Source organism: Ranitomeya imitator, chromosome 2 (genome assembly GCF_032444005.1).
Source record: "Ranitomeya imitator isolate aRanImi1 chromosome 2, aRanImi1.pri, whole genome shotgun sequence".
Taxonomy (NCBI): domain Eukaryota; kingdom Metazoa; phylum Chordata; class Amphibia; order Anura; family Dendrobatidae; genus Ranitomeya; species Ranitomeya imitator.
In genome coordinates, this window is record NC_091283.1 from 830,592,603 (window position 1) to 830,619,023 (window position 26,421).

The 26,421-nt window shown below is 40.7% G+C and overlaps 1 protein-coding gene across 1 annotated transcript in view; it reads left to right on the forward strand.

Annotated features, from left to right (window-relative positions):
* The first annotated feature begins 1,207 nt into the window (after nucleotides 1-1,207).
* Nucleotides 1,208-26,421, forward strand: part of LOC138666854 (ovostatin-like) — a 115,383-nt gene continuing 90,169 nt past the window's right edge. Inside the window, exons 1-8 of the mRNA XM_069755033.1 lie at nucleotides 1,208-1,275; nucleotides 2,856-3,039; nucleotides 4,295-4,451; nucleotides 4,959-5,011; nucleotides 10,531-10,644; nucleotides 14,164-14,278; nucleotides 22,627-22,742; nucleotides 26,085-26,246. Of these exons, the coding sequence (XP_069611134.1) occupies nucleotides 1,208-1,275; nucleotides 2,856-3,039; nucleotides 4,295-4,451; nucleotides 4,959-5,011; nucleotides 10,531-10,644; nucleotides 14,164-14,278; nucleotides 22,627-22,742; nucleotides 26,085-26,246 (969 nt within the window). The remainder of the gene's footprint in view (nucleotides 1,276-2,855; nucleotides 3,040-4,294; nucleotides 4,452-4,958; nucleotides 5,012-10,530; nucleotides 10,645-14,163; nucleotides 14,279-22,626; nucleotides 22,743-26,084; nucleotides 26,247-26,421) is intronic.

Consider the following 26,421-nt stretch of genomic DNA (forward strand, 5'->3'; position numbering starts at 1 on the left):
CTGAATCATGTTAGCAACTGAAAAAAATAGATTTAGAAAGGTCTTCTTGTTCATGGAACACAGTAGAAGCAGTGAACAACACACTTGTATGACATGTGCCCTGCTGGCTTTGTCTGTGGGCCTCAGTAATGGCATAACAAAAATCTGCTGGAATGTTGATTTCACAGCAACACAGGACATTCGCTATCCAAACAATATGACTTAAAGACAACCGCCTAGCTAACTATCTATCAGGACCCAGGACCAGTGGCAAGAGCAGCCTCTCTGTGCTGTTCTACTGAGGAAATGGCGCTAAAACAAGATGTCCTCTATTTGGAGGTGATTTCAGCAGCCACGGGCACAAGCTGTTGTGTCTGGACATTGTGGATGGTTCCTGTGCTCTGATTGGCTAGCCGCAATGTGCGTACATAAAGTTAGGAAAAAAAATTACAAGCATGCCCCTCCTCTAGGCTCAACCCACCCACTCCCCTCATCAAACACATGTCCCCCACTTATCATACACCACGACTATCCTAGCCAAAGTGCTCAAAATACTTTAGTGGCAACGCAATTATCTCCCCACACTTTTACCAAATTTTACAGTTTTTTTCCAATTTTAAGAAAATCTGCTTGTGTTTCCGATCACGAATCCGAATGTGCCATATTCGTGCCGAATTTTTGTTTGCTGATGGTCTTCCGAACATATTTGCTCATCTCTACACATATCCCATATTTTCCTCAGACTGAGTGGTCGAAGGAAAAAATTCACAGCATGCATATTTAAGTCTATGGATCCGTGAAAAAAATCGGACCGGACTTAGATGCCAACCCGAGCAACGAGTATACTCACTCATCACTAGTCATCTTTAATGTGTGAAGCCCTGACGTGTAGGAGGAAGTTCTTAGGGCAATAATGGAGACCTGACGTGGCCGCTGGACCAGGGTCCTGCAAATACAATTAGGAATTTAGTTGCAAAAATAAAAAATGTCTAAAATTCAGACATTTACCAAAAAAAAAAAATCAAATTTTTTTTTGCTTTCATATGAGATGGAAAAATAATGAGACTCAATAATTTTTTCATTTCGCGTTTCAGGACAGGGAGGATGCGACGCTCTGCAAATGTGCCACAACCAACGAGGTGGAAGAGAACAATGAGCAGTGAAGCATTGTACGCCAGGTGTATATAATCCAGGAGGATTGTGCCTCCCGACCAGTCAGTGAGCCGACATGACTCCGAAGAACCTTCTCCTGACTGTTCTCCTCCCGTGTCTCCTCTCTGCAGGCACATCGGAACCGTAAGTTCTTGGGACCAGGGTCACTCATCACAATACTTTATCTAAACTATATCTTTATTTAAAGATGCGATACCCCGAGCGTCCGAGTGGTTACAGTACTAGTTATTCCCTCAGTATCTAATGGTCTCTCTGCCAAGATCTCCTTTTTAGAACTTCAGTATATAAAACATATCAGTAAATGTTACACCTTTGCAACATATTTTAGTGAAATAACACTTCATTTTATTTAACTGGGTGTCAGATTGTAAATCTATTATTATCTTCAAGATATAACACATATCATTGCAATGACTAATATTATGAATGCAGGACATTTTAAAATTTTGATCTATCTATCATCTATCTATCTATTATCTATATATCTATTATCTACTTATTATCTATCTATCTCTATCTATCTATTATCTATCTATTATCTATCTATTATCTACCTATTATCTACCTATCTATCTATTTATCTATCTAGTATCTATCTAACTATCTATCTATCTATTATCTATCTATCTATTATCTATATCTATCTATCTATCTATCTATCTATTATCTATGTATTATCTATCTATTTATCTATCTATCTATCTATCTATTAACTATCTATATATGTATCTATCTATCTATCTATCTATCTATCTATCTATCTATCTATCTATCTATCTATCTATCTATCTATCTATCTATAAGTGGGACCTACCATCTATAGTTTCCTGGCCAGTCCATGAATACAGGGGATATTTTTTTGCCAGTATTTTTTAAATAATATGCAAATTGCCTCTTCAGAGAAAAAGAAGACTTTAACTCTATAGCGCCACCTGTTGGAAGTAGCGATCCTACAAGTCGCAATCACCCCTTTAACGAGTCTTGCAATATGACTTAGGTTAAGAGCCAAAGCAGACACATCTGCGATTTTTCCTTCTCCAGGCAATTCATAGTTGTTGCATGATTTTCCTTTATAGTGTTTGTTTTTTTTGGGGGGGTCTCAACATTTGCTGCAACTATTTAAAATATAAAGAACATTCTTAAGGAGATTAGAGAAATTAATAAAACATGAAGATCGGAGTGCAAAATTTAATTGGATAGAATGTTTCAGAAAGTAAGAGCATTTAAAGGGGACCTGTCACTGGGTCAAAAGTGAATTCTTTTTTTTTTTCGTACACTGCACCCCTGAGTATTTCACTTTAAAAGAAAAAAAAATCTGCCATACTGTTCCAGAAATATGATTTTTAGTTTTTTTTAACTTAGTGCAAATTTTTCTGTGGGATTCTGTGGGATTGTGGGTCACTAGATCCTCTGGGGCGTGTCTTTAGGGTGCTCTGCATAATTAGCCACGCCTCCTTAGTAAAGACCATAACAAATTGTATTAAAAGTAAAGAAAAATATCTCTGGATCCATATGGCGGAATTTAAAAAAAGAAGAAAGTGGAATAGACCGGAGAATAGGAGAATATAAAGCAGAAGCAAAACCAGGAAACTTTTGATGCGGTGAAAGGTTCCAACCATAGGAGTTTTGGTAGCAGTATTTGGAGGAACGTCTTAGGGGGGTTGTTCGGAGCTCTTCTAAGTCTTTGCTTTGTGTCCCTGTAGCCAGTATGCACTATCCATTCCAGTAAAGCTGAACAGCGGGGAGACTGGAAAAGCCTGTGTGAACCTCCAGTGCTTTAATGACACGCTGGACCTCAAGGTCGTCCTCCAGTACAGCGGGATTAACACCACCATATTCAGTGACTGCGTCTCCCCTCCTGCGTACTTCCAGTGTAATATCTTCACAGTAAGTGTCATGTGCTAGATTTGGGAGGCAGATGCAGGACCTTTAATTCTCCTTTCTCCTATTTCTTTAAATTAGGGCTTTATTAATGACATCCTGCACCTGTCCCTTCTTAAATAAGATCCAAGACAGTATTTCCTGTGCCTAGATACGGTCCCACCATTAACGTTGGGAAAGGATCTGTGGAAGCAGCATTTCTCTTGCTCAGCTTCTTCTCTAGTGCACTCCCAGTCATTACATACGGAACAATATTAACATATACAAAGTAACTAAAAACTCTTGCAGACTACTGTCATTATTGGACGAACAGTAGCTAAAACAAAGCAGTAGCATGGGACGTATGCATAGCCACCAATGTTTTACTGCCACCGATTAAATACTAACACTGACGGCTTTATTTCCAGTAATTTACTGCTATGCTCGTGAAATCGGAAATATTCGTAAGGCCTCCTGAAGCATTTACAATAAGCAGGAGACATGCATACGTCCAGAAAACGGGTCTATATGGATAAAATATAATCTTTTTTTGTACATACAGTATATATAAAATCACTGACACACGTCACTTAATAAAAAATTTAGACACGTTTTATGAATTAAGTATGGATTTCCGAAACGCGTCTGCAGTTCTTATTAAGTGACATGTATCTGATATATATATATATATATATATATATATATATATATACACTGTATATATATATTTATTATATTGTATATTAATATATTTTATTATATATATATTATATTATTATTATATTGTATATTAATATATTTTATTATATATATATATATTATATTTTATTATATTGTATATTAATATATTTTATTATATATATATTTATTTATTATTATTATTTATATGTATATATACTGTATAATAATAATACGTTTATCCAAGTGGACCTGCTTGCTGGAATTACACCTTTCTCCTCAGTCTTCTGTGATGTTTCATTGGAGCATTTTCAGACTATGGTGACGTTGGAGGAGGAAAAGAAACTGCTTTGTGCAGCATGAAATAACTTCTATCCATATGAACACGACTCTCAGTTATCTTGCCCCCAAGTTCGTGCCTGCTGGACTGTTCCCCTTAGCATTATGACTGCCATTGACATCCACAATACTGGGTCTGCTGCCCCCGATCGCTCGCCTCGTCAGCTCACGCCATCCAACCGACTGCTCACTCGTCACTTACTGCTTCCACAATTGATGAAAATGTTGAAGGTTCCTCTAGACCAGACTTTCTCTTATCTCTCAGGTCCCTGTAGTCCGAAAGGACGTCCCCGTCCTTGTATGGCTTTCTGTCTCCGGAAAAGACGTGGACATATTGCGGAGATACACCGTGGTCATCACCGTGCTCAGCAACATCTATCTGGTGCAAATGGACAAACCCATCTACAAGCCAGGACAGATAGGTATCCAACTCTTGCTTCAAGTACAGGTCCCTCATCAGATCCAAAAATCCAGACATTTGGTCCCGAGTTGTGGGACGTTTTATGTTACCAGTGAGTGCACTGGCAAGCTGACCTTTTTAAATGCTGCTGCCAGTGATTGACAGCAGCATATAAACAGTTAACAGCAGCAATCATTGATGTGCTCCACACTGGAAATAGATCACTCTGTAACGACTCTATACAATATATGAACTTCACTTTTTGTATTGAAGAATGAAATAAATTCACTTTTTGACGATATTCTTATTTTGTAAGAAGCCCCTGTATATAGCACAGCCGACAGCTGCCCGGTATGAAGCTCCATACACTCCATGATGAAAATGTACATGACAGCCTGCTATGGGGTTGACCTGTTGGGTGCAACAAAGCCAGGTTTTCATTTGGACAGGACTGATAAATCTGAACCTTTATATTTGATTATTTACTAACACTATAAAGTGATACCGATAGCCTCATTTCTCTCCATAGTGCGGTTTAATCTGGTTTCTCTAAATCAACAGCTGCTTCCCGTTAATGAAAAGGTGAGTCTCCTGTATGGGGTTCACTGGGGAATGGGAACTTTCACAAAAAGGTCCTTGACTCTAAAGAAAAAAAAATCATTATTTTATGTGCCAACATTATCAGGTAGCCCTCAACTCTATTCCCCGCCTCCTGCTTGACTGATGGCTCATTTGTCCCAAGCGACACAGCGTGGAGATTGTCAGTCAAGCAGGAGGAGGAGGCGACGTTAGGTATGAAATAGAGCTGGAGTGACCGGGGCTTCAGATCTATCATAGCTGTTCAGCCTCATTTGCATATCAATTCAAACCCTGATTTCTCAGTAACAAAGGAACGGATTGGTCATAGAAAAGTATTGCTGGACTTGTTTATAAAAGAGCTACATGCACCTAAAAATATTGTATACAAACAAAAAATTAAGAGTACCAAAATCCAAAACAAGAAGTAAAATCAAGATAATTTTATTTACTAATAAATATAAAGCACAAAAATAACATAAAACATGTCAAAACATAACGCCTTTGGCTGAGATCAGCCCCCTGACGAAGCCCACGCGAAACGCGCGTACGGGTCACAAGTGCGACGAGCACCACAGCTATGGGTAAGAATTATTGAACTTATGTGATTTTTAGTGGATGCCGTGTGGTAATATGATCATCTTTACATGATTACTATATGTCACACTGACCACACTATGTTTTGACATGGCTACCCCTATCATCACTATTTAATTTTGGAGATACTTGAAGCTCTGTCACTTTACTTAAAGGGGTATATCTTCTTAAATGATCTTGCATGGTTGTGCTGTTTGTTTGCATGTGTTCTGCTGTATCTTAATATTTGTCTTGTTAAAAACTCAGTTAATGATATGATCATGTTTTATGTTATTTTGGTGCATTAAATTTATTAGTAAATACAATTATCTTGATTTTACTTCTTGGTTTGGATTTTGGTGCTCTAATTTTTTGTTTGTATACAATATTGTTGGGGGTATTTCCATGGCTATTGCATGTGGTGGTTGGGTTACGCACCCATATGAATATGTATGCTGTCCTAAAGATTTTGTTTGCTATGCACCTATAAATAGTCTTGGGGTGGAATCTTGCTGATAGATTTCCTTTAAATATTAAAAATAAAAAAATATACTAAATTTTTTTTTTTTTTCAGTATTCTGAGGTTTATCTGACGGTAAGAAATCCAGTATATCATATCTTCTACTATGTATGAAATGTAATATTGTCTGCACCTAGAAAAAATGACATTGTCGAGAAAGGGGTCATCTTGACTAATTATAAAACTATTAGGGGCCCAGTTATATGGGGTAGAAAAGTGATTGGTGGATAATGGGACCTAATTAGGATCTTGGAACATATTTCCCACTGGGATCCAATTTCTTCTTCCAAAGGTTCATTATTACTTCTTAATTCTTTTTTTTTAGCTCAGAGCAGGAGACCCCATGGTCAGCAGGTTATTGTGATCTCATCATGTTCCCTATTTCATGAATGTCTGAAACCAGCCTCATAATGGGCTTGGCCAGTATGTCAAATATCCTAATGTTCCCCTAAATTAACTGTTCAAAGGTCTCAGACAGGTTAAAAATAAAAAATAAACTATACTCAATGCATGTTGATCAGATGTGTGGGCCCTTATAGCATTCTAGATCCTATAAAGAAATACGTGTTCGTCCTCCATGTTATAATGTCCCTATACTGACCTCTTCTTGTAATAATGTCCCCATACTGGCCTCTTATTGTAATAATGTCCCCATACTGGCCTCTTCTTGTAATACTGTCCCAATACTGGCTTCTTCTTGTAATAATGTCCACATACTGGCCTCTTCTTGTAATAATGTCCCCATACTGGCCTCTTCTTGTAATAATGTCCCCATACTGACCTCTTCTTGTAATAATGCCCCCATACTGACCTCTTCTTGTAATAATGCCCCCATACTGACCTCTTCTTGTAATAATGTCCCCATACTGACCTTTTCTTGAAATAATGTCCCCATACTGACCTCTTCTTGTAATAATGTCCCCATACTGACCTCTTCTTGTAATAATGTCCCCATACTGGCCTCTTCTTGTAATAATGTCCCCATACTGGCCTCTTCTTGTAATAATGTCCCCATACTGACCTCTTCTTGTAATAATGTCCCCATACTGGCCTCTTCTTGTAATAATGTCCCCATACTGACCTCTTCTTATAATAATGTCCCCATACTGGCCTCTTCTTATAATAATGTCCCCATACTGACCTTTTCTTGAAATAATGTCCCCATACTGACCTCTTCTTGTAATAATGTCCCCATACTGACCTCTTCTTGTAATAATGTCCCCATACTGGCCTCTTCTTGTAATAATGTCCCCATACTGACCTCTTCTTATAATAATGTCCCCATACTGGCCTCTTCTTATAATAATGTCCCCATACTGGCCTCTTCTTGTAATAATGTCCCCATACTGACCTTTTCTTGAAATAATGTCCCCATACTGACCTCTTCTTGTAATAATGTCCCCATACTGACCTCTTCTTGTAGTAATGTCCTCATACTGACCTCTTCTTGTAATAATGTCCCCATACTGACCTCTTCTTGTAATAATGTCCCCATACTGGCCTCTTCTTGTAATAATGTCCTCATACTGGCCTCTTCTTGTAATAATGCACCCATCATGTCCCCTTCTTGTAATAGCGTGCTTCTTCCTATTTCCTGTCTGTAATAATGCCCCCTGTCCTGGTCCCTTTTTGTAATAATGTCCCTCATCGTGGTCCTTCCTGGTATAATGTGCACCATTCTGTGCCCCTTCCTGTTATAATGTCCCCATGTCCTGGGCCACTTCATGTTATAATTTCCCACTTGCTGTTATATGTCCTCATCATGGACCCCTTCTTGGTATAATGTCTCCGATCCTTGCCCTTTCCTATAAGGCCGGCGTCACACACAGCGTATGAAAATACGGTCCGTATATTACGGCCGTAATACGCTGAAAAGTCCCGAAAATAGTGGTCCATAGCTCCTCCGTAGGGTGTCTACTGACATATATATATATATATATATACCTATTCTATGTGTACACATTTATTCTACCTATTGGACTGTAAACTGTCAATGTGATTTTACTGTACACCGCACTGAATTACCGGCTTTCTGCTATATCGCGCTGGATGAAATATTAATATATATACATATATGTGTCTCACTGACCCTTATATACAGTGGGGCAAAAAAGTATTTAGTCAGTCAGCAATAGTGCAAGTTCCACCATTTAAAAAGATGAGAGGCGTCTGTAATTTACATCATAGGTAGACCTCAACTATGGGAGACAAACTGAGAAAAAAAAATCCAGAAAATCACATTGTCTGTTTTTTTAACATTTTATTTGCATATTATGGTGGAAAATAAGTATTTGGTCAGAAACAAACAATCAAGATTTCTGGCTCTCACAGACCTGTAACTTCTTCTTTAAGAGTCTCCTCTTTCCTCCACTCATTACCTGTAGTAATGGCACCTGTTTAAACTTGTTATCAGTATAAAAAGACACCTGTGCACACCCTCAAACAGTCTGACTCCAAACTCCACTATGGTGAAGACCAAAGAGCTGTCAAAGGACACCAGAAACAAAATTGTAGCCCTGCACCAGGCTGGGAAGACTGAATCTGCAATAGCCAACCAGCTTGGAGTGAAGAAATCAACAGTGGGAGCAATAATTAGAAAATGGAAGACATACAAGACCACTGATAATCTCCCTCGATCTGGGGCTCCACGCAAAATCCCACCCCGTGGGGTCAGAATGATCACAAGAACGGTAAGCAAAAATCCCAGAACCACGCGGGGGGACCTAGTGAATGAACTGCAGAGAGCTGGGACCAATGTGACAAGGCCTACCATAAGTAACACACTACGCCACCATGGACTCAGATCCTGCAGTGCCAGACGTGTCCCACTGCTTAAGCCAGTACATGTCCGGGCCCGTCTGAAGTTTGCTAGAGAGCATTTGGATGATCCAGAGGAGTTTTGGGAGAATGTCCTATGGTCTGATGAAACCAAACTGGAACTGTTTGGTAGAAACACAACTTGTCGTGTTTGGAGGAAAAAGAATACTGAGTTGCATCCATCAAACACCATACCTACTGTAAAGCATGGTGGTGGAAACATCATGCTTTGGGGCTGTTTCTCTGCAAAGGGGCCAGGACGACTGATCCGGGTACATGAAAGAATGAATGGGGCCATGTATCGTGAGATTTTGAGTGCAAACCTCCTTCCATCAGCAAGGGCATTGAAGATGAAACGTGGTTGGGTCTTTCAACATGACAATGATCCAAAGCACACAGCCAGGGCAACGAAGGAGTGGCTTCGTAAAAAGCATTTCAAGGTCCTGGAGTGGCCTAGCCAGTCTCCAGATCTCAACCCTATAGAAAACCTTTGGAGGGAGTTGAAAGTCCGTGTTGCCAAGCAAAAAGCCAAAAACATCACTGCTCTAGAGGAGATCTGCATGGAGGAATGGGCCAACATACCAACAACAGTGTGTGGCAACCTTGTGAAGACTTACAGAAAACGTTTGACCTCTGTCATTGCCAACAAAGGATATATTACAAAGTATTGAGATGAAATTTTGTTTCTGACCAAATACTTATTTTCCACCATAATATGCAAATAAATTGTTAAAAAAACAGACAATGTGATTTTCTGGATTTTTTTTTCTCAGTTTGTCTCCCATAGTTGAGGTCTACCTATGATGTAAATTACAGACGCCTCTCATCTTTTTAAGTGGTGGAACTTGCACTATTGCTGACTGACTAAATACTTTTTTGCCCCACTGTATATATATACCTATTCTATGTGTAGACATTTATTCTACCTATTCTACTGTAAGCTGTCAGTGTGATTTTACTGTACACCGCACTGAATTGCCGGCTTTTCTCTCTAACACCGCTGCGTATTCCTCGCAAGTCACACTGCTGGTCCGTGTGTAATCCGTATTTTTGGGGCTTCCATAGACTTTCATTGGCGTTTTATTTGCGCAATATGGTGACAAACGCAGCATGCTGCGATTTTCTATGGCCGTAGAAATCCGTATAATACTGATCAGTAAAATACGGCAGATAGGAGCAGGGACATAGAGAATAATTGTGCCGTATGTTATGCGAGTTTTATGGACGTAGTTTCTGCGCTCTTACGTCCGTAAAACTCGCAAGTGTGACACCGGCCTAAGAATGTCCCCCATCCTGGTATTAACCCCCATCAATGCCCCCCAAAACTATAACAATGTCCTCCATCCTGGTATAATGGCCACCATCCTGGGTTCCAGGCGCGTCTCTCGGCGCTGCAATACCCTTTAGGAGAATGTGCTTCCTCGGTCGCACATGCAGCTGAGATAGGCACAGGTGTTGATGGGTCTCCTTGCCGTACCTCTGCGACCTTGATCGCTACACACCTGAGTAAGGAGACAATAAATCTTGAAGATATTTCTCCCGTGCCTGCCCTACTTGTATGATCTGGAATATTTCACCTTATGACTGTATCTGTATGTTACCTTTACTGCAGGATCCTTCCGGCAGCCGCATTGCCCAATGGTTGAATTTGCTAGGTGAAGATGGATTTGTATCTTTACAATACCCTCTGGTGGATGATGCCAGTCCAGGATATTACTATGTAACGGCTATGAGGGCTTCTGACCAGGTGGTGATGGAATGGTTTACAGTGGAAGAATTTGGTATGTATCAGTCATCCTAATCGATATTTATAACTTTCTTTCCAAAAAAAAAATTCATTTTTAAAAGTTAATTTTTTTTCACGAACATTGATGAAATTATAGCACAATCAATTCAATAACCGACTTGAAGTTTGAAGTTATTCCTTAACTATAGGATTGGAAGTAACTTAATTATTTCTGGGTGGGCAACCACTAATATCATTACCAAAGAACAGAAACCCCCTTCTGAATGCAGCAGAGGCTGAGCATGTGCAGCACCACCGCTCAATTCATTCTCTATGGGGCAATAAGGAAAATCCAAATACATAGACGAAGAATCAATGGAGTGGAGATGTGCATTGCAGGATCAATATATTCTCCTTTCAGGCAGAGACTTGTCCTCAAGATTGGTGGGGGGGTCCCAGTGATTGGACCCCTGATGATTGGAACGTTATCTACTATCCTATAGATAGAGGATAACATAAAAACTTAGTGCAAACACTTGAAAGTCCTTTTATGTGGGGCTTCAGTGCACATCATTATCCCCAGTAGAGTTCTTTAATTGCATGAAAAGTTGTCATTTTAGATGTTTTTTTAATTTTTTTCTTTCTTTTTTAATGTTTCAGTGCCACCTAGATTTGAAATGACTTTGGAAGCTCCGTCCATTTTATCCGTTTTGGACAAAGCCGTATATTTTAATATCTCTGCGAAGTGTGTGAGATGGAATCATTTAGCATTTAAGTACCAGATATGTACATTAGTCTATGGAATATGTACAATTTTGTCTATCATTTTAGGTACACGTACGGACAGCCAGTGCCTGGAGCCGTAGCAATAAGATGGTGCAGGGAACCGACCTACGGCCTATTGAATAATTGCTTCAGGGACAAAAATGGAGTTTGCTTTTATAAAACGGCACAAGTAAGAGAGACCTTTCCTGATTAGGGATGTGACTGGGGCACAAGCAACTCGGGACATGTGCCTGGGGCACTGAGCACTGCGGGTGTGCCAATGAGGACCCCAAACTGAACCTCTGTTTCAAATAAAAGCCCACTTTTTTTTACTTTTTTTCATTTTACTTAAATGCATTTACTTTTTTTTTTTCCTTTATTTTACTTATATGCATTTACTTTTTTATTATTTTACTTACGGTATATGTATTTATTTTTTATTTTACTTAAATGAATTTACTTTTTTGTGTTTATTTTACTTATATGCATTTACATTTTTTATTTTACTTGTATGCATTTATTTTTTAATTTATTTTATTTTACTTATATGCATTTATTTTGGCTAAAAATCATTGCCCTTGGATTTAATTAAAAAAAAAATGTTGCACTATTTGGCTTTAATGGGCATTTTGTTTCATGGCATTTTCAGCTTTGATTTGGTCTATGATCATAAATCAGCTGACAGGAGCTCAAAAATAGACAGATAAAGATGTGTGATGGTATGAGCGAGCTCACTGACAAATTTTCAGTTCACTCATTATGGCCACACGTCGCATCCGTCGTGACGAAAAAACGTTCAATGTAACGTTTTTTCGTCCGTCGGAACCGCCATTTACGACCGCGCATGCGCAGCCGGAACTCCGCCCCCTCCTCCCCGGAACTCATAATGGGCTGCGGATGCCTCTGAAAACTGCATCCGCACAACGTCCGTCGGTACGTCAGGCCGACGGTTTGCGACAGCCTCGTACCAACGGAAATGTGAAAGAGGCCTATAGAAGGCAAACACTGCAAAATTTTTATTGAAACCCATTTACAAAAAAATTAATTTTATGCCCAAAATGCACGCATTTAACAAAAAAAAGTCAATAAAAGTAGACAGACTTTAACTTATAGCTCTTCTACAGATGCTGATCTATGTTTTTAACCCCTTCACTATTGGTTGATTTTTCGTTCCTGGAATTTTTTTCCTACTATCCAACTCATCTTTCAAAAGCCCTAACATTTTTTTTAAATTTTGCGTAGACATAGACGTACAATAGCTTCTTTTTTTTTTTTGCAGGATGAGCTGTAGTTTGCAATCACACCATTCTTTTTACCATATAAAATACTAAAAAACTGAAAAGAAAAAAATTCAGGTTGTGGTGGAATTAAAAATTCACAGTAATTTTGCCTTAATTTTGGGGGTTTGTTTTGACAACGTTCATTTTATATTATAAACGATTAGGTAACTGTTTTATGAATCAGTATGGTTATTATAATGCCAAATTTTTGTAGTTTTCCCCCCTGTTTTTCTACTTAAAAATAAACCAAAAAACTTAAATTTTAATAAAATTGAAAAAAAAAAAAACATAACATTTTTTATGGTTTTTTTTTAATTATTAGTCAGTGAACATGTAATCGTACCTACTGCAGTCTATTGTTTAATTACCGGTCTTGTATAAAGGCCAGACACAGGAATAACAGAATGGCCGACATGTAGGTCTCTAGTTAAACTTTTGCAATCGTAGCAAGCACTGGTCACAGCAGTTACTCACGGGTGTTGGCAATAACTTTATGTACCTCCATTCAGCCTAGACCCCCGCCTCCACCACATACATATTAGGTGGTCATCACCAAGGAGTTAAAGCATACCGATTTTTAGGATTATTCTGCATAAATCAGTAGTACATTTAAATATATAAAACATTTGAAAACATCTAAAAGGGATCTACAATCTTCATCACTTTCGAGTAACCCTGAAGTTCATCTTCTCCTACTTATAAATGTTCAGAAATCTTCACAATTACCCAAAAGACAGCCTTGAACAATAGAGGTAATAGAAGAGAGGGAGGAGGGGGATGCAGCTGCAGTGTTTTCTCCTAGCTGTGTGTGAGATGCTGTGAGAGGGGAGAGGGAGCAACATGGGAAGACTGAGTTGATATGAATAAGTAAATGAAGGAGTTAAGCAATATTTTGTTACTTTTGCCCCAAGCCACATATGATATAGTCTCACCAGTATTACCGGTGTTGGGTCATCTTGAAGGTTTTTTGAGCAGTTGGGTAGAACCTAGTTGACTTCAGAGAGGTTTCCCAAAATGTTACAATCTGCACCACTTTGTAAATTCAAACTTGTCTTTAAGAGAAGTTGGTCCTTTTTAAGAAATATATGTAATATTCGAAGACCAAGGTAAACGCCTAAAACTTTGTTCGCATCAATGAATCCAACTAGAATGAAATTTTGGCCCAATAGATTTTTCCTTTGTTGGGATAAGTTATTTTTTCGGCAAAACGCTGCCCCAATACTTTGTGTTTGCCCTTGGCAGCGTCAGACAAATGAAGCCCAGGTGCTTGATGCTCTTGGAATATTGCAGATGTTTGCTGAACATAATAGTTTATAGCTCAGGATTTTTAAGAACTCTGTGAGCCATGAAAACTTAATTCTCATAAATATCAGTTTATCCAACAAGATGTCAGCGCTCTATTGTGTGCGTCCGGCTGAGCAAGTGTCGTGATGACCTTGTTCATCCTCTTTGTGCTTTATATCAAATATTACAGTTGGCTTCAGATGGTACTTACCATGGAGAAATCGACCTGACGTCCATTCAGATGGATATCTCCGGATTTGAAACCACCCTCAATTTATCTGTAACGGTTACAGAGCATGGAACAGGTAACAGAAGGCATCACTTCGATTTTACATTTGTTTTATATATATATATATATATATTATACTAGCTGAAGAGCCCGGTGTTGTCTGGGCATAGAAAATATCTGTGGTTAGTTATAGCACCTCACTTCTCTTATTTTCCCATCACAACTCTCATTTTCCCCCTCACTCCTCTTATTTTCCCCCTCACTCCTCTCATTCCCCCCTAACACTTGTCATTTCGATCTCACATCTGTCATTTTCCGATCACTCCACTATTTTCCATCACTCTTCTAATTTTGCACTCACACCTTTTCATTTTCACCTCACATCTCTCATTTTTCCCTCAGTATATACATGTTTGTCATCTCCCTTATATATAGTATACACCTGTATGTCATCTCCTGTATACAGTATATACCTGTATGTCATCTCCCCTGTAAATAGTATATACCTGCTGTATGTCATCTCCTCCTGTATCTATAATATAACGCTGGGAGCGTCACTCTGTCCGAAGCCTTTATAGACTGCGCAGGCGCGACGCTCCTAGCGTTACATTAGTGTCAGGAAAAAAAATGGCGCCGGAAGGCGCGGACTGCCGGGAGCAGGGGGTCGGGAGCAGGGGGACACCTTGCACATATTTGCGCCCTGATTATGCTGTGGCACTTCATGCCACAGCAATTTGTTACTTACGGCATTCCTTTGCCATTTTCTTGGTCCTCCTGCTGCCGGAATCGGCGCCTGCGCAGTCCGTGCTTTCTGGCGCCATTTTCTTGAAGACACACTGCAGTGTAGCACGTGCACAGGATCATTAGCGATTTCTTAATTTTAGGCCCCCTGACTCCGGGCCATGAATTTCTCCCTGCTCCCGCAATCGGCGCATGCGCAGTCCGCGCTTTCCGGTGCCATTTGGTTGGAAACCTCAGTGTGTCGTCAAGAAAATGGCGCCGGAAAGCGCAGACTACGCAGGCGCCGATTCCTGAAGCAGCAGCAGTGTACGGGGCATATAATATGGAGCATCTTATGGGGGCCATAAACCTTTATGGAGCAGTGTATGGGGTATATACTATGGAGCATCTTATGGGGGCCATAAACCTTTATGGAGCAGCGTATGGGGCATATGGATGGGAGCAGCAAATTAAAGAACGGTGGCGCAGGATGGGAGCAGCACATGACAGAATGGGGGTGCAGGATGGAGGCAGCACATGACAGAATGGGGGCGCAGGATGGGAGCAGCACATGACAGAACGGGGCACAGGATGGCAGCAGCACATGACAGAACGGGGGTACAGGATGGAAGCAGCACATGACAGAATGGCGGCGCAGGATGGGAGCAGCACATGACAGAACGGGGGCGCAGGATGACAGCAGCACATGACAGAATGGGGGTGCAGGATGGAAGCAGCACATGACAGAACGGGGGTGCAGGATGGGAGCAGCACATGAGAGGATGGGGGCGCAGGATGGGAGCAGCACATGACAGAATGGAGGCGCAGGATGGGTGCAGCACATGTCAGAATGGAGGTGCAGGATGGGTGCAGCACATGACAGAATGGGGGCGCAGGATGGGAGCAGCACATGACAGGATGGGGGCGCAGGATGGGTGCAGCACATGACAGGATGGGGGCGCAGGATGGAGCAGCTCATGACAGGATGGGGATGCAGGATGGAGCAGCACATATCAGGATGGAGACCATATACCAATATAAATGCTCACCACCCAGGCATAGAACGGGTTCAGTAGCTAGTATTATATATACCTATGTGTCATCTCCTCCTGTATATAGTATATACCTGTATGTCATCTCCCCTGTATATAGTATATACCTGTATGTCATCTCTTCTGTATATACTATATACCTGTATGCCATCTCCTCCTATATATAGTATATAACTGTATGTCATCTCCTGTACATAGTATATACCTTTGTGTCATCTCCTCCTGTATATAGTATATACCTGTGTGTCATCTCCTCCTGTATAGTATATACCTGTATGTCATCTCCCCTGTATATAGTATATACCTTTGTGTCATCTCCTCCTGTATATAGTATATACCTGAATGTCATCTCCTCCTTTATATAGTATATACCAGTGTGTCATCTCCTCCTGTATATAGTATGTACCTGTATGTCATCTCCTCCTGTATATAGTATATACCTGTGTGTCATCTCCCCTGTATATAGTATATACCTGTGTGTCATCTCTCCTGTATATATAATATACCTGTGTGTCATCTGCTCCTGTATATAGTATATACCCGTGTGTCATCTCTTCTGTATATACTATATACCTGTATGCCATCTCCTCCTATATATAGTATATAACTGTATGTCATCTCCTGTATATAGTATATACCTGTGTGTCATCTCCTCCTGTATATAGTATATACCTGTGTGTCATCTCCTCCTGTATAGTATATACCTGTATGTCATCTCCCCTGTATATAGTATATACCTGTGTGCCATCTCCTCCTGTATATAGTATATATCTGTATGTCATCTCCTCCTGTATATAGTATATACCAGTGTGTCATCTCCTCCTGTATATAGTATGTACCTGTATGTCATCTCCTCCTGTATATAGTATATACCTGTGTGTCATCTCCCCTGTATATAGTATATACCTGTGTGTCATCTCCTCCTGTATATAGTATATACCTGTGTGTCATCTGCTCCTGTATATAGTATATACCCGTGTGTCATCTCTCCTGTATATAGTATATATCTGTGTGTCATCTCCCCTGTATATAGTATATACCCGTGTGTCATCTCTCCTGTATATAGTATATACCCGTGTGTCATCTCTCCTGTATATAGTATATATCTGTGTGTCATCTCCTCCTGTATATAGTATACATCTGTGTGTCATCTCCCCTGTATATAGTATATACCTGTGTGTCATCTCCTCCTGTATATAGTATATACCTGTATGTCATCTCCTCCTGTGTATAGTATGTGCCTGTATGTCCTCTCCTCCTCTACAGTGGGGCAAAAAAGTATTTAGTCAGTCAGCAATAGTGCAAGTTCCACCACTTAAAAAGATGAGAGGCGTCTGTAATTTACATCATAGGTAGACCTCAACTATGGGAGACAAACTGAGAAAAAAAAATCCAGAAAATCACATTGTCTGTTTTTTTAACAATTTATTTGCATATTATGGTGGAAAATAAGTATTTGGTCAGAAACAAAATTTCATCTCAATACTTTGTAATATATCCTTTGTTGGCAATGACAGAGGTCAAACGTTTTCTGTAAGTCTTCACAAGGTTGCCACACACTGTTGTTGGTATGTTGGCCCATTCCTCCATGCAGATCTCCTCTAGAGCAGTGATGTTTTTGGCTTTTCGCTTGGCAACACGGACTTTCAACTCCCTCCAAAGGTTTTCTATAGGGTTGAGATCTGGAGACTGGCTAGGCCACTCCAGGACCTTGAAATGCTTCTTACGAAGCCACTCCTTCGTTGCCCTGGCGGTGTGCTTTGGATCATTGTCATGTTGAAAGACCCAGCCACGTTTCATCTTCAATGCCCTTGCTGATGGAAGGAGGTTTGCACTCAAAATCTCACGATACATGGCCCCATTCATTCTTTCATGTACCCGGATCAGTCGTCCTGGCCCCTTTGCAGAGAAACAGCCCCAAAGCATGATGTTTCCACCACCATGCTTTACAGTAGGTATGGTGTTTTGATGGATGCAACTCAGTATTCTTTTTCCTCCAAACACGACAAGTTGTGTTTCTACCAAACAGTTCCAGTTTGGTTTCATCAGACCATAGGACATTCTCCCAAAACTCCTCTGGATCATCCAAATGCTCTCTAGCAAACTTCAGACGGGCCCGGACATGTACTGGCTTAAGCAGTGGGACACGTCTGGCACTGCAGGATCTGAGTCCATGGTGGTGTAGTGTGTTACTTATGGTAGGCCTTGTTACATTGGTCCCAGCTCTCTGCAGTTCATTCACTAGGTCCCCCCCGCGTGGTTCTGGGATTTTTGCTCACCGTTCTTGTGATCATTCTGACCCCACGGGGTGGGATTTTGCGTGGAGCCCCAGATCGAGGGAGATTATCAGTGGTCTTGTATGTCTTCCATTTTCTAATTATTGCTCCCACTGTTGATTTCTTCACTCCAAGCTGGTTGGCTATTGCAGATTCAGTCTTCCCAGCCTGGTGCAGGGCTACAATTTTGTTTCTGGTGTCCTTTGACAGCTCTTTGGTCTTCACCATAGTGGAGTTTGGAGTCAGACTGTTTGAGGGTGTGCACAGGTGTCTTTTTATACTGATAACAAGTTTAAACAGGTGCCATTACTACAGGTAATGAGTGGAGGAAAGAGGAGACTCTTAAAGAAGAAGTTACAGGTCTGTGGGAGCCAGAAATCTTGATTGTTTGTTTCTGACCAAATACTTATTTTCCACCATATTATGCAAATAAATTGTTAAAAAAACAGACAATGTGATTTTCTGGATTTTTTTTTCTCAGTTTGTCTCCAAAGTTGAGGTCTACCTATGATGTAAATTACAGACGCCTCTCATCTTTTTAAGTGGTGGAACTTGCACTATTGCTGACTGACTAAATACTTTTTTTCCCCACTGTATATAGTATATACCTGTGTGTCATCTCCCCTGTATATAGTATATACCTGTGTGTCATCTCCTCCTGTATTAGACCTCGTTCACACGTTATTTGCTCAGTATTTTTACCTCAGTATTTGTGAGCTAAATTGGCAACCTGATAAATCCTCAGCCAACAGGAAGCCCTCCCCCCTGGCAGTATATATAAGCTCACACATACACATGATAGACAGGTCATGTGACTGACAGCTGCTGTCTTTCCTATATGGTACATTTGTTGCTCTTGTAGTTTGTCTGCTTATTAATCAGATTTTTATTTTTGAAGGATAATACCAGACTTGTGTGTGTTTTAGGGCGAGTTTCATGTGTCAAGTTGTGTGTGTTGAGTTGCGTGTGGTGACATGCATGTAGCGACTTTTGTGAGATGAGTTTTGTGTGGCGACATGCGTGTAGCAATTTTTTGTGTGTCGAGTTGCATGTGACAGGTTAGTGTAGCAAGTTGTGTGCAGCAAGTTTTGCTCATGGTGAGTTTTGCGCGTGGCGAGTTTTATGTGTGGTGCGTTTTGAGTATGTGCAAGTTTTGTGTGAGGCAACTTTTGCATTTGTTGCAACTTTTGTACATGTGGCATTTTTTCCGCGTGTGCAAGTTTTGCATGTGGCGAGTTTTCCATGAGGTGAGTTTTGCACGTGTGGCGAGTTTTGCATGTGGCGAGTTTTGCATGTGGCGAGTTTTGCGCGGTGACTTTTGTGTTTCGACTTTTGTGGCGAGGTTGGTGTATGTGTGGTGAAATGTGTGCTGAGCGTGGTATATGTGTTCAAGCACGTGGTAGTGTGTGACGCATTTTGTGTGTGTGTTCATATCCCCGTGTGTGGTGAGTATCCCATGTCGGGGCCCCACCTTAGTAACTGTACGGTATATACTCTTTGGCGCCATCGCTCTCACTCTTTAAGTTCCCCTTGTTCACATCTGGCAACTGTCAATTTGCCTCCAACACTTTTCCTTTCCCTTTTTCCCCATTATGTAGATAGGGGCAAAATTGTTTGGTGAATTGGAACGCGCGGGGTTAAAATTTCGCCTCACAACATAGCCTATGACGCTCTCGGGGTCCAGACGTGTGACTGTGCAAAATTTTGTGGCTGTAGCTGCGACAGTGCAGATGCCAATCCCGGACATACACACATACACACACACATTCAGCTTTATATATTAGATTATTTTTTTGTTTCCAAATACAGATTCAAAAGTGACAAAAAAGTCATATGTGGCCCAAAATAATAGCAATGGTAAAGGCCTTTCCCAGAAACCTCATTAGCTGTCATGTCTCTCAAAAAATGATGACAGAAAAACATGTTTTTTTTAATTTCAGTATATTTATTATACGCAAGTAGTAAAAGAAAAAAACTACATAAGGTTTATATTGTCATAACTGTAGTGACTAGCGAAGGAGAAAGTGATGAACAATGTTTATCTTCTCTGGCTGTTTTTGACAGTTGGCTCCTTGCGCCCCACAGCTGCACAATCTCATACAAGATGCCTACTCTGCATTGAGGTTTTAGAACGTCAGTGCAAAGTAAAGTGTGGACTGCCCGGCTATTTCTAGTCTACGGCAGTCCAGAAGTATTTAATTATTAATCAGCCTTTGTAAAGTTATGAAACTTTGTAAAATTTTAAAATTTTCCATTACCTTGGGAAGCTTAGACCCATGAGTAGAAGATTTCGAGGCTTTCCTCCTGATAGACAGAACTTGTGGCTATCCATGTTAATTTTCTCATAAGCTTCATTCTTATCATTAAAAAAAACAGGATAGATCATCCTTAAGATCTAATAGGTTGTATATCAATCATCACAAAATAAATTGACGATAGTGACAGGAAGTTTTGTCAACTCCTAGCCTCGTTGTCTTCTTTTAGAACTTCTGTTGGACCTTCTATCCTCTGTTGAACCTTTTATGAAAAAGAGGCACGGATCTCCCACCAAACCAAATTATGAAATTGACCCACTCTTGACCTTCATGACCACAACTGATTGACAGTGCTGCAATTATTAGGTTCTGTAGAAGGACGTAGATCTGGGGATTTATTATGATGGAATATAGGCTGAACTGGATGGACAAATGTCTTTTTTCGGCCTCACTAACTATGTAACATGATATAGGACCGAATCCTGCCATACCCAAGGAATAACCAACCAGATGGCACAATTTCACCGATTGCAGCCCTTTTTCTCATGACTCTCATTAGTGTCAAGGTATTTGGCTAGCCTGAAAACGTAGGTGCCGATAGCTGGTACAGTAGTTTATTCCATGGATTTAGAAGGTGGAGAATGGCAACAAGTATAAGGCAGATTCAGGTGTGATACCATAGTCACATAAGCCAAGGGTAAGTAACAGTAGTCAAGAAGATCCGTATATGTTGTATAAATGAGGACAGAGCAACAGATGAGTGAAAAAGGAGTCAAAATATTCAAAGAAGAGTAAAAAAAAACACTGAAGCCCAGCTAAGGATTGGGGAACCTATAGCCCCCCGTGCACTTTATACAGTTGTCGAACTTGAAATGGAAAGAAGGTGAGCACCACTTAATAAAATACAAATACACCATACAGCCAGGTGATACTCAATGCGCAACCAGAGTTATAAATAGTAAAGAAAAAGAGCGCAAAATATAGTGCACACAAGGCAATAATAAATAGAAAGAGGCTTTATTATAACAACAATGCCAAGACAGACAAAAAATGCAATTAAAAACAATTAAAATCATGATGGAGCGACATGCAAGGCAATGAAAGGCAAGTGAAATAGGAAATGTGCAAAATTACAAAAATCTTCAAAAGTTATTATAAAGGCAGTCAATATTGTGAATACATGATAGATCTGGTATAAAAGAGGCAATGAAAGGATTTCCAGGGAGAATGATATCAAATGTCCATGGCTGGAAAAAAGAAAAACCAAAATATTGGGTGTCTAACAGACTATGTGATATGATAATGAAATGTTCAAATAACTGTAGTAAGCCACCTGATCAATCTCCCCGAGAATCAAATCATATATAAATACCCACCTGACAATTGTCATATGTACAAAATATAAACAAGCATGAATCAATGTATAAAGTCATAGATCACCAGAGTGTAGACCGTCCATCAGAGGCTCAAACACTCAGAATGTGTTTGTAACAAAATGCTAAGGCAAAAATAAGCCAAATAGGGATCACGTGTGTGAACAAGCCCCCATGGTGAACTGACAGTCACCAAGTTTCTCAACAAAGACCGCACAAATACCTAAACATACTTAGTAAGTCAGCATGCCCTAGCTCTTCCCAACGCGTTTCGCTGCCTCAAAGCAGCTTCATCAGGGGTGGTTCATATAGTTGTCGGCAAAACGATTCCACGGCCGCGGAAGCTTGTCTCTCAGAGAACGAAAGGTCTGAAATTGGACGTACTGGATACTTATCTCTGCCTACATCATCTGTTGGGGACAAATACACATTAGACCGTTCACCAAAAACGTCAAAATTATCAGTTCGCTAGAGTTAATCTAAGATGTGTGGGGGTCTTACAACTGGATCTAAACTTAGTGGGCAGAGATTTCAGACAGTCTTGGGTTCAATTTAAATTGCCAAGAATCAATGCATTCTGTCAATGGTTTGCCAGTCCAACCTCAGGACTCAATATGGCAGCAGCTTAGTGCCGTGCAGACATGAACCAAGTATCCAACAGCTAAAATCAGTTAAAAAAAAAAAAACAATTGGCGCATGCTTTTAATTTCTTTAATAAGAAGCTAATTTCTCATATCTTTATCTCCAGAGATCCAAGTCACAAAGACCCAGTATTTGTGGGTGACCAGCCAACTTGCCAGGATCTTCTTTAATTATGAACGCATGAACCAATATTATAAAAGAGGACTGCCATATACTGTTACGGTAAATGTCTATGATTATTGGACGTGGTGGGGGGCACGTGACAAGGATGATATAAGGATATTCCTCCACTTTGTGAAGCAAAATATTGGCTTATGCATAGTACAAAGAGTCAGGTGCCCTAACAATAGTATACAAATTTCACCATTTAGATATGTTTGATGGAACTTGTGTGATAAAGCATCTTTCAACAAAAATGAGAAATCCCCAGCTTGCTCAGACTGATTGTTTTCTCCATGAATTACTGTCATTTGAAGGTAGGGATGAGGGAACCCAAACGGTAACGTTCGAGATCCGTATTGTACACCTAGTGTCTGGTAACCAACCCTGAACATGGACTTTTTACTGGACATTTGGTTTCCTGTTCAGGTTCACCAGTCTAATAAAGCTTGTTGAAAGGCTGTAGCGCAGTCACTTGAGCCCAGCAGCTTCCAAGAGACTTGTACATGTGGAAGTGTGGCCCCTATCAGGGTCACAAAACACCCTGAGTCCAGAAGTTCTGTCACTAGGACACTGTTCACAGTCATCTGGCATGAGGCTTCTCGACAGTATGCGGAACAGCACTGCAGGCAGGGTAGGTGAAGTAGGAGCAGCGCCGACCCATGCTGCAGTTCAATGGCTACGTGGTCAAGGGACGATTGTCTGATATATGACCTGGGGCACTACACCTTCAATAGACAATGAGATGAGAAGTACCCCTTGAAACCAGCTCTGACCCCTCCTGAGACCTTAGGAGTCTCTCTGAGGTGATCTTGAGCCCTTTCTTCTGGGTATCCCTAACATGAGAACTCAGGTTTCATTAACTGCTCAGGGACTTCTCTGCAGCCACATATTCCTCTACAAGACTCAATAGGTCATCTGCATTCTGGAGATCTCCCTGGGCAACCCAGCTTTGCACAGATTTTGGAAGTGAGTGTATAAATATGTCCACTACCACTGTTTCCACCATCTGTGCCAGAGAGCAGGTCTCAGTCTGCAGCCATTTTTGCATCAAGTGTAACAGGTTGAACATCTAGGACTGGGGAGGTTTGTCATTTTGGTAGAGCCAGAGTTGCGCCCAGACTACAAGGGGTTATGTCCGAATGTGTCATAAACTCTGCCTTCAGCTTATCGCACTCCTTGGCGACCTGCAGGGCAAGGTCATCATAATACGCCTTCTGTGGTTCCTCAGTAATATACAGCTCCAGATTCTCCACCCATTGCTCTGGGGGCCGTTTCTCCCTTTCTGCCACTCTTCCAAAGACAGTCAGAAGAGCCTCAACGTTGTCCTCCACAATCATTTTCTGTAAGGCCTCCCGTACTGTTCACCTCACGCAGCTACCTTCACTTTAGCTGGTGGGAGGTATAGTCTCCCGGCCTGGACAGTTTCTGCCATGATAGCCATCTGCTGCTGATGTTGCTGCTGAACCTGCTGTAACAGCTGCTGTAGAAGCTGCTGTTTTACCTCCTGCTGCTGTTGAAACTGCTGGATGAGGAGTTTATTAGAGCAGCAGCAGACCCAACAGGAGACTATCTGCTGCTGCTGCATCTGGACTAGTTGCTTAACAATCTCCTCCATGCTTTCATACCGTGTTCGCAATGCTGTAGCTGCCTTTATCCAGTACAATCAATCTTTACACTGCAATCGCTTATACTTTCTGGAACTTCACACCTGCATTTCATCCACCAATTGTAGGTATTTAGATCGTTGGTAGTTGGCATTGTTCACACAGGCACACAGTTTCTTGTCCAAACAGGAAGGTTTACTGTTGTCATAAACTTCCTACAGAAAGTAATAATCCAAAGAGTCCATACAGCAGTATGAGAAACCGAGCGGTTCGCCTGCTCAATATTCAAAGTCAAATACTCAGTAACTTACAGAGTCTAAGCAACTTACACAGGTCCGCCACCTTGCATACTCAGATCCAAATACCAGAGGTGTTTGCACCTCTACTGCCAGACAAGGAATGAACAGCTCAGCTGCACCTCCTGGATTAGAGGGTGAAAATGACTAGTCCCGCTCATCTCATCTAATCATTCCTAGCAAACCTGGACCCATGTATTGGTCCTATTGCCCCTCTCAGCTCCTCTCATCCAGGATCCTGCCAGCTTCCTATCTATAATATATGGCTTCGGTATATTTATACTGGATGTGTGCCGAATGGGTGCTTAACATTAGGCGCATATTTACTATGTTTCTATATTGTACTCTGAGCCCTAAATGGGTAATACGTATTAATACCGTGTGTGCTAAATGAGTATTGTATATATGATACTACACAGTATATGTGTACTAGTGATGTGGATTTGTTAATAGAGTGCTGTGTGTGAGTACTACGTGTTTTGTATTGATACTGTATGCATTCTCTATTGGTACAGTACCATTAGTTCTGTCTGTGCTAATTGGGCACTGTATATGGGTACTGTTCAATATATATCCTTATGGGTTCTGTATGTTTGTAATGTGCTTCTGATGAATGCGTAGAGTAAATTGGTACTGTATGCATGCTGTGTGGGTATTGTACATTAATATGGGCGTGCTGAATATTGGTACAGTATATTGGTACTAAAGGAATGCTGTATGGATACTGTACTTTACTAGTGTGTCGGTGCTGCCTAGACATCGTATATTGGTACAATGTGTGTGCTGAATGGGTACTGTATATTGGTATAGTACGTGTACTGGAGGGAATTGTGCATTGACACTATGTCTGTGCTGTATTAGCATCTTATTTTGCTACTTTTTGTGAGCTGAATTAGTTTTTCACTTGTACTATATATGTATTATACATTGGCACTATGTGTGTGCGGAATGGGTAATGTATGTTAGTTCTGTGAAAGTACTGACTGTTATTACTATATTTTGCACTATATGCTTATTGTATAACTAGATGTTGGCCCGATTCAAACGCATCGGGTATTCTAGAATAGAATAGACAATTAGACCCTTAGACTACACAATGGCGGCACTTGACAGCAGTGGAGGACAATGATGAGTCCAGAATTCGCGGCAGACTGTGCCCGTCGCTGATTGGTCGAGGCCACGCGACGCGCACAGGCCAGCCGGCCTCGACCAATCAGAGACTGTGCCCGTCGCTGATTGGTCGAGGCCTGGCAGCCTCGACCAATCAGCGACGCAGGATTTCCAGGACAGACAGACATTCCCTTAGACAATTATATATATAGATGTGCAGGTACTGTGTGTGCTAAATGGTTGTACTGTGCACTCAGGCGACACTTCCCACACCTGGCGTCAGCAGGATTAGTATTATTGTATTATTTATAGTATTAATTTACAGAATATTGCATACTTTTGGACAATAACAATTTACATTCTTTCGTCTTGTGATGTTGTCGATCTTTCAGGTTTTTCTGCGCGATGAGAATGACCTTCCTATAGTAGGTGAAGAGGTGGAACTTGAGTATGATGGAAGTTTGGAAATTCAGAAAATAATAACCGACAGCAACGGAGCAGCAAATTATGACATAGACACATCTAATTTCTTTGTACCAAATTTTACAATCAGAGTATGTATCAAAAGTGAACTGTTAGTGAATACAACAGGAAAGTGCGAATGAATTGGACAGCTGGTTCTGAATCTGTAAAGCACATCTGCCATGCTCAGCATAACTGTGATGTGTGGAGATGGGGAATAACACTTTGTGATCATTCTATGACTTTTATCTTGCAGCTTTCCACTCT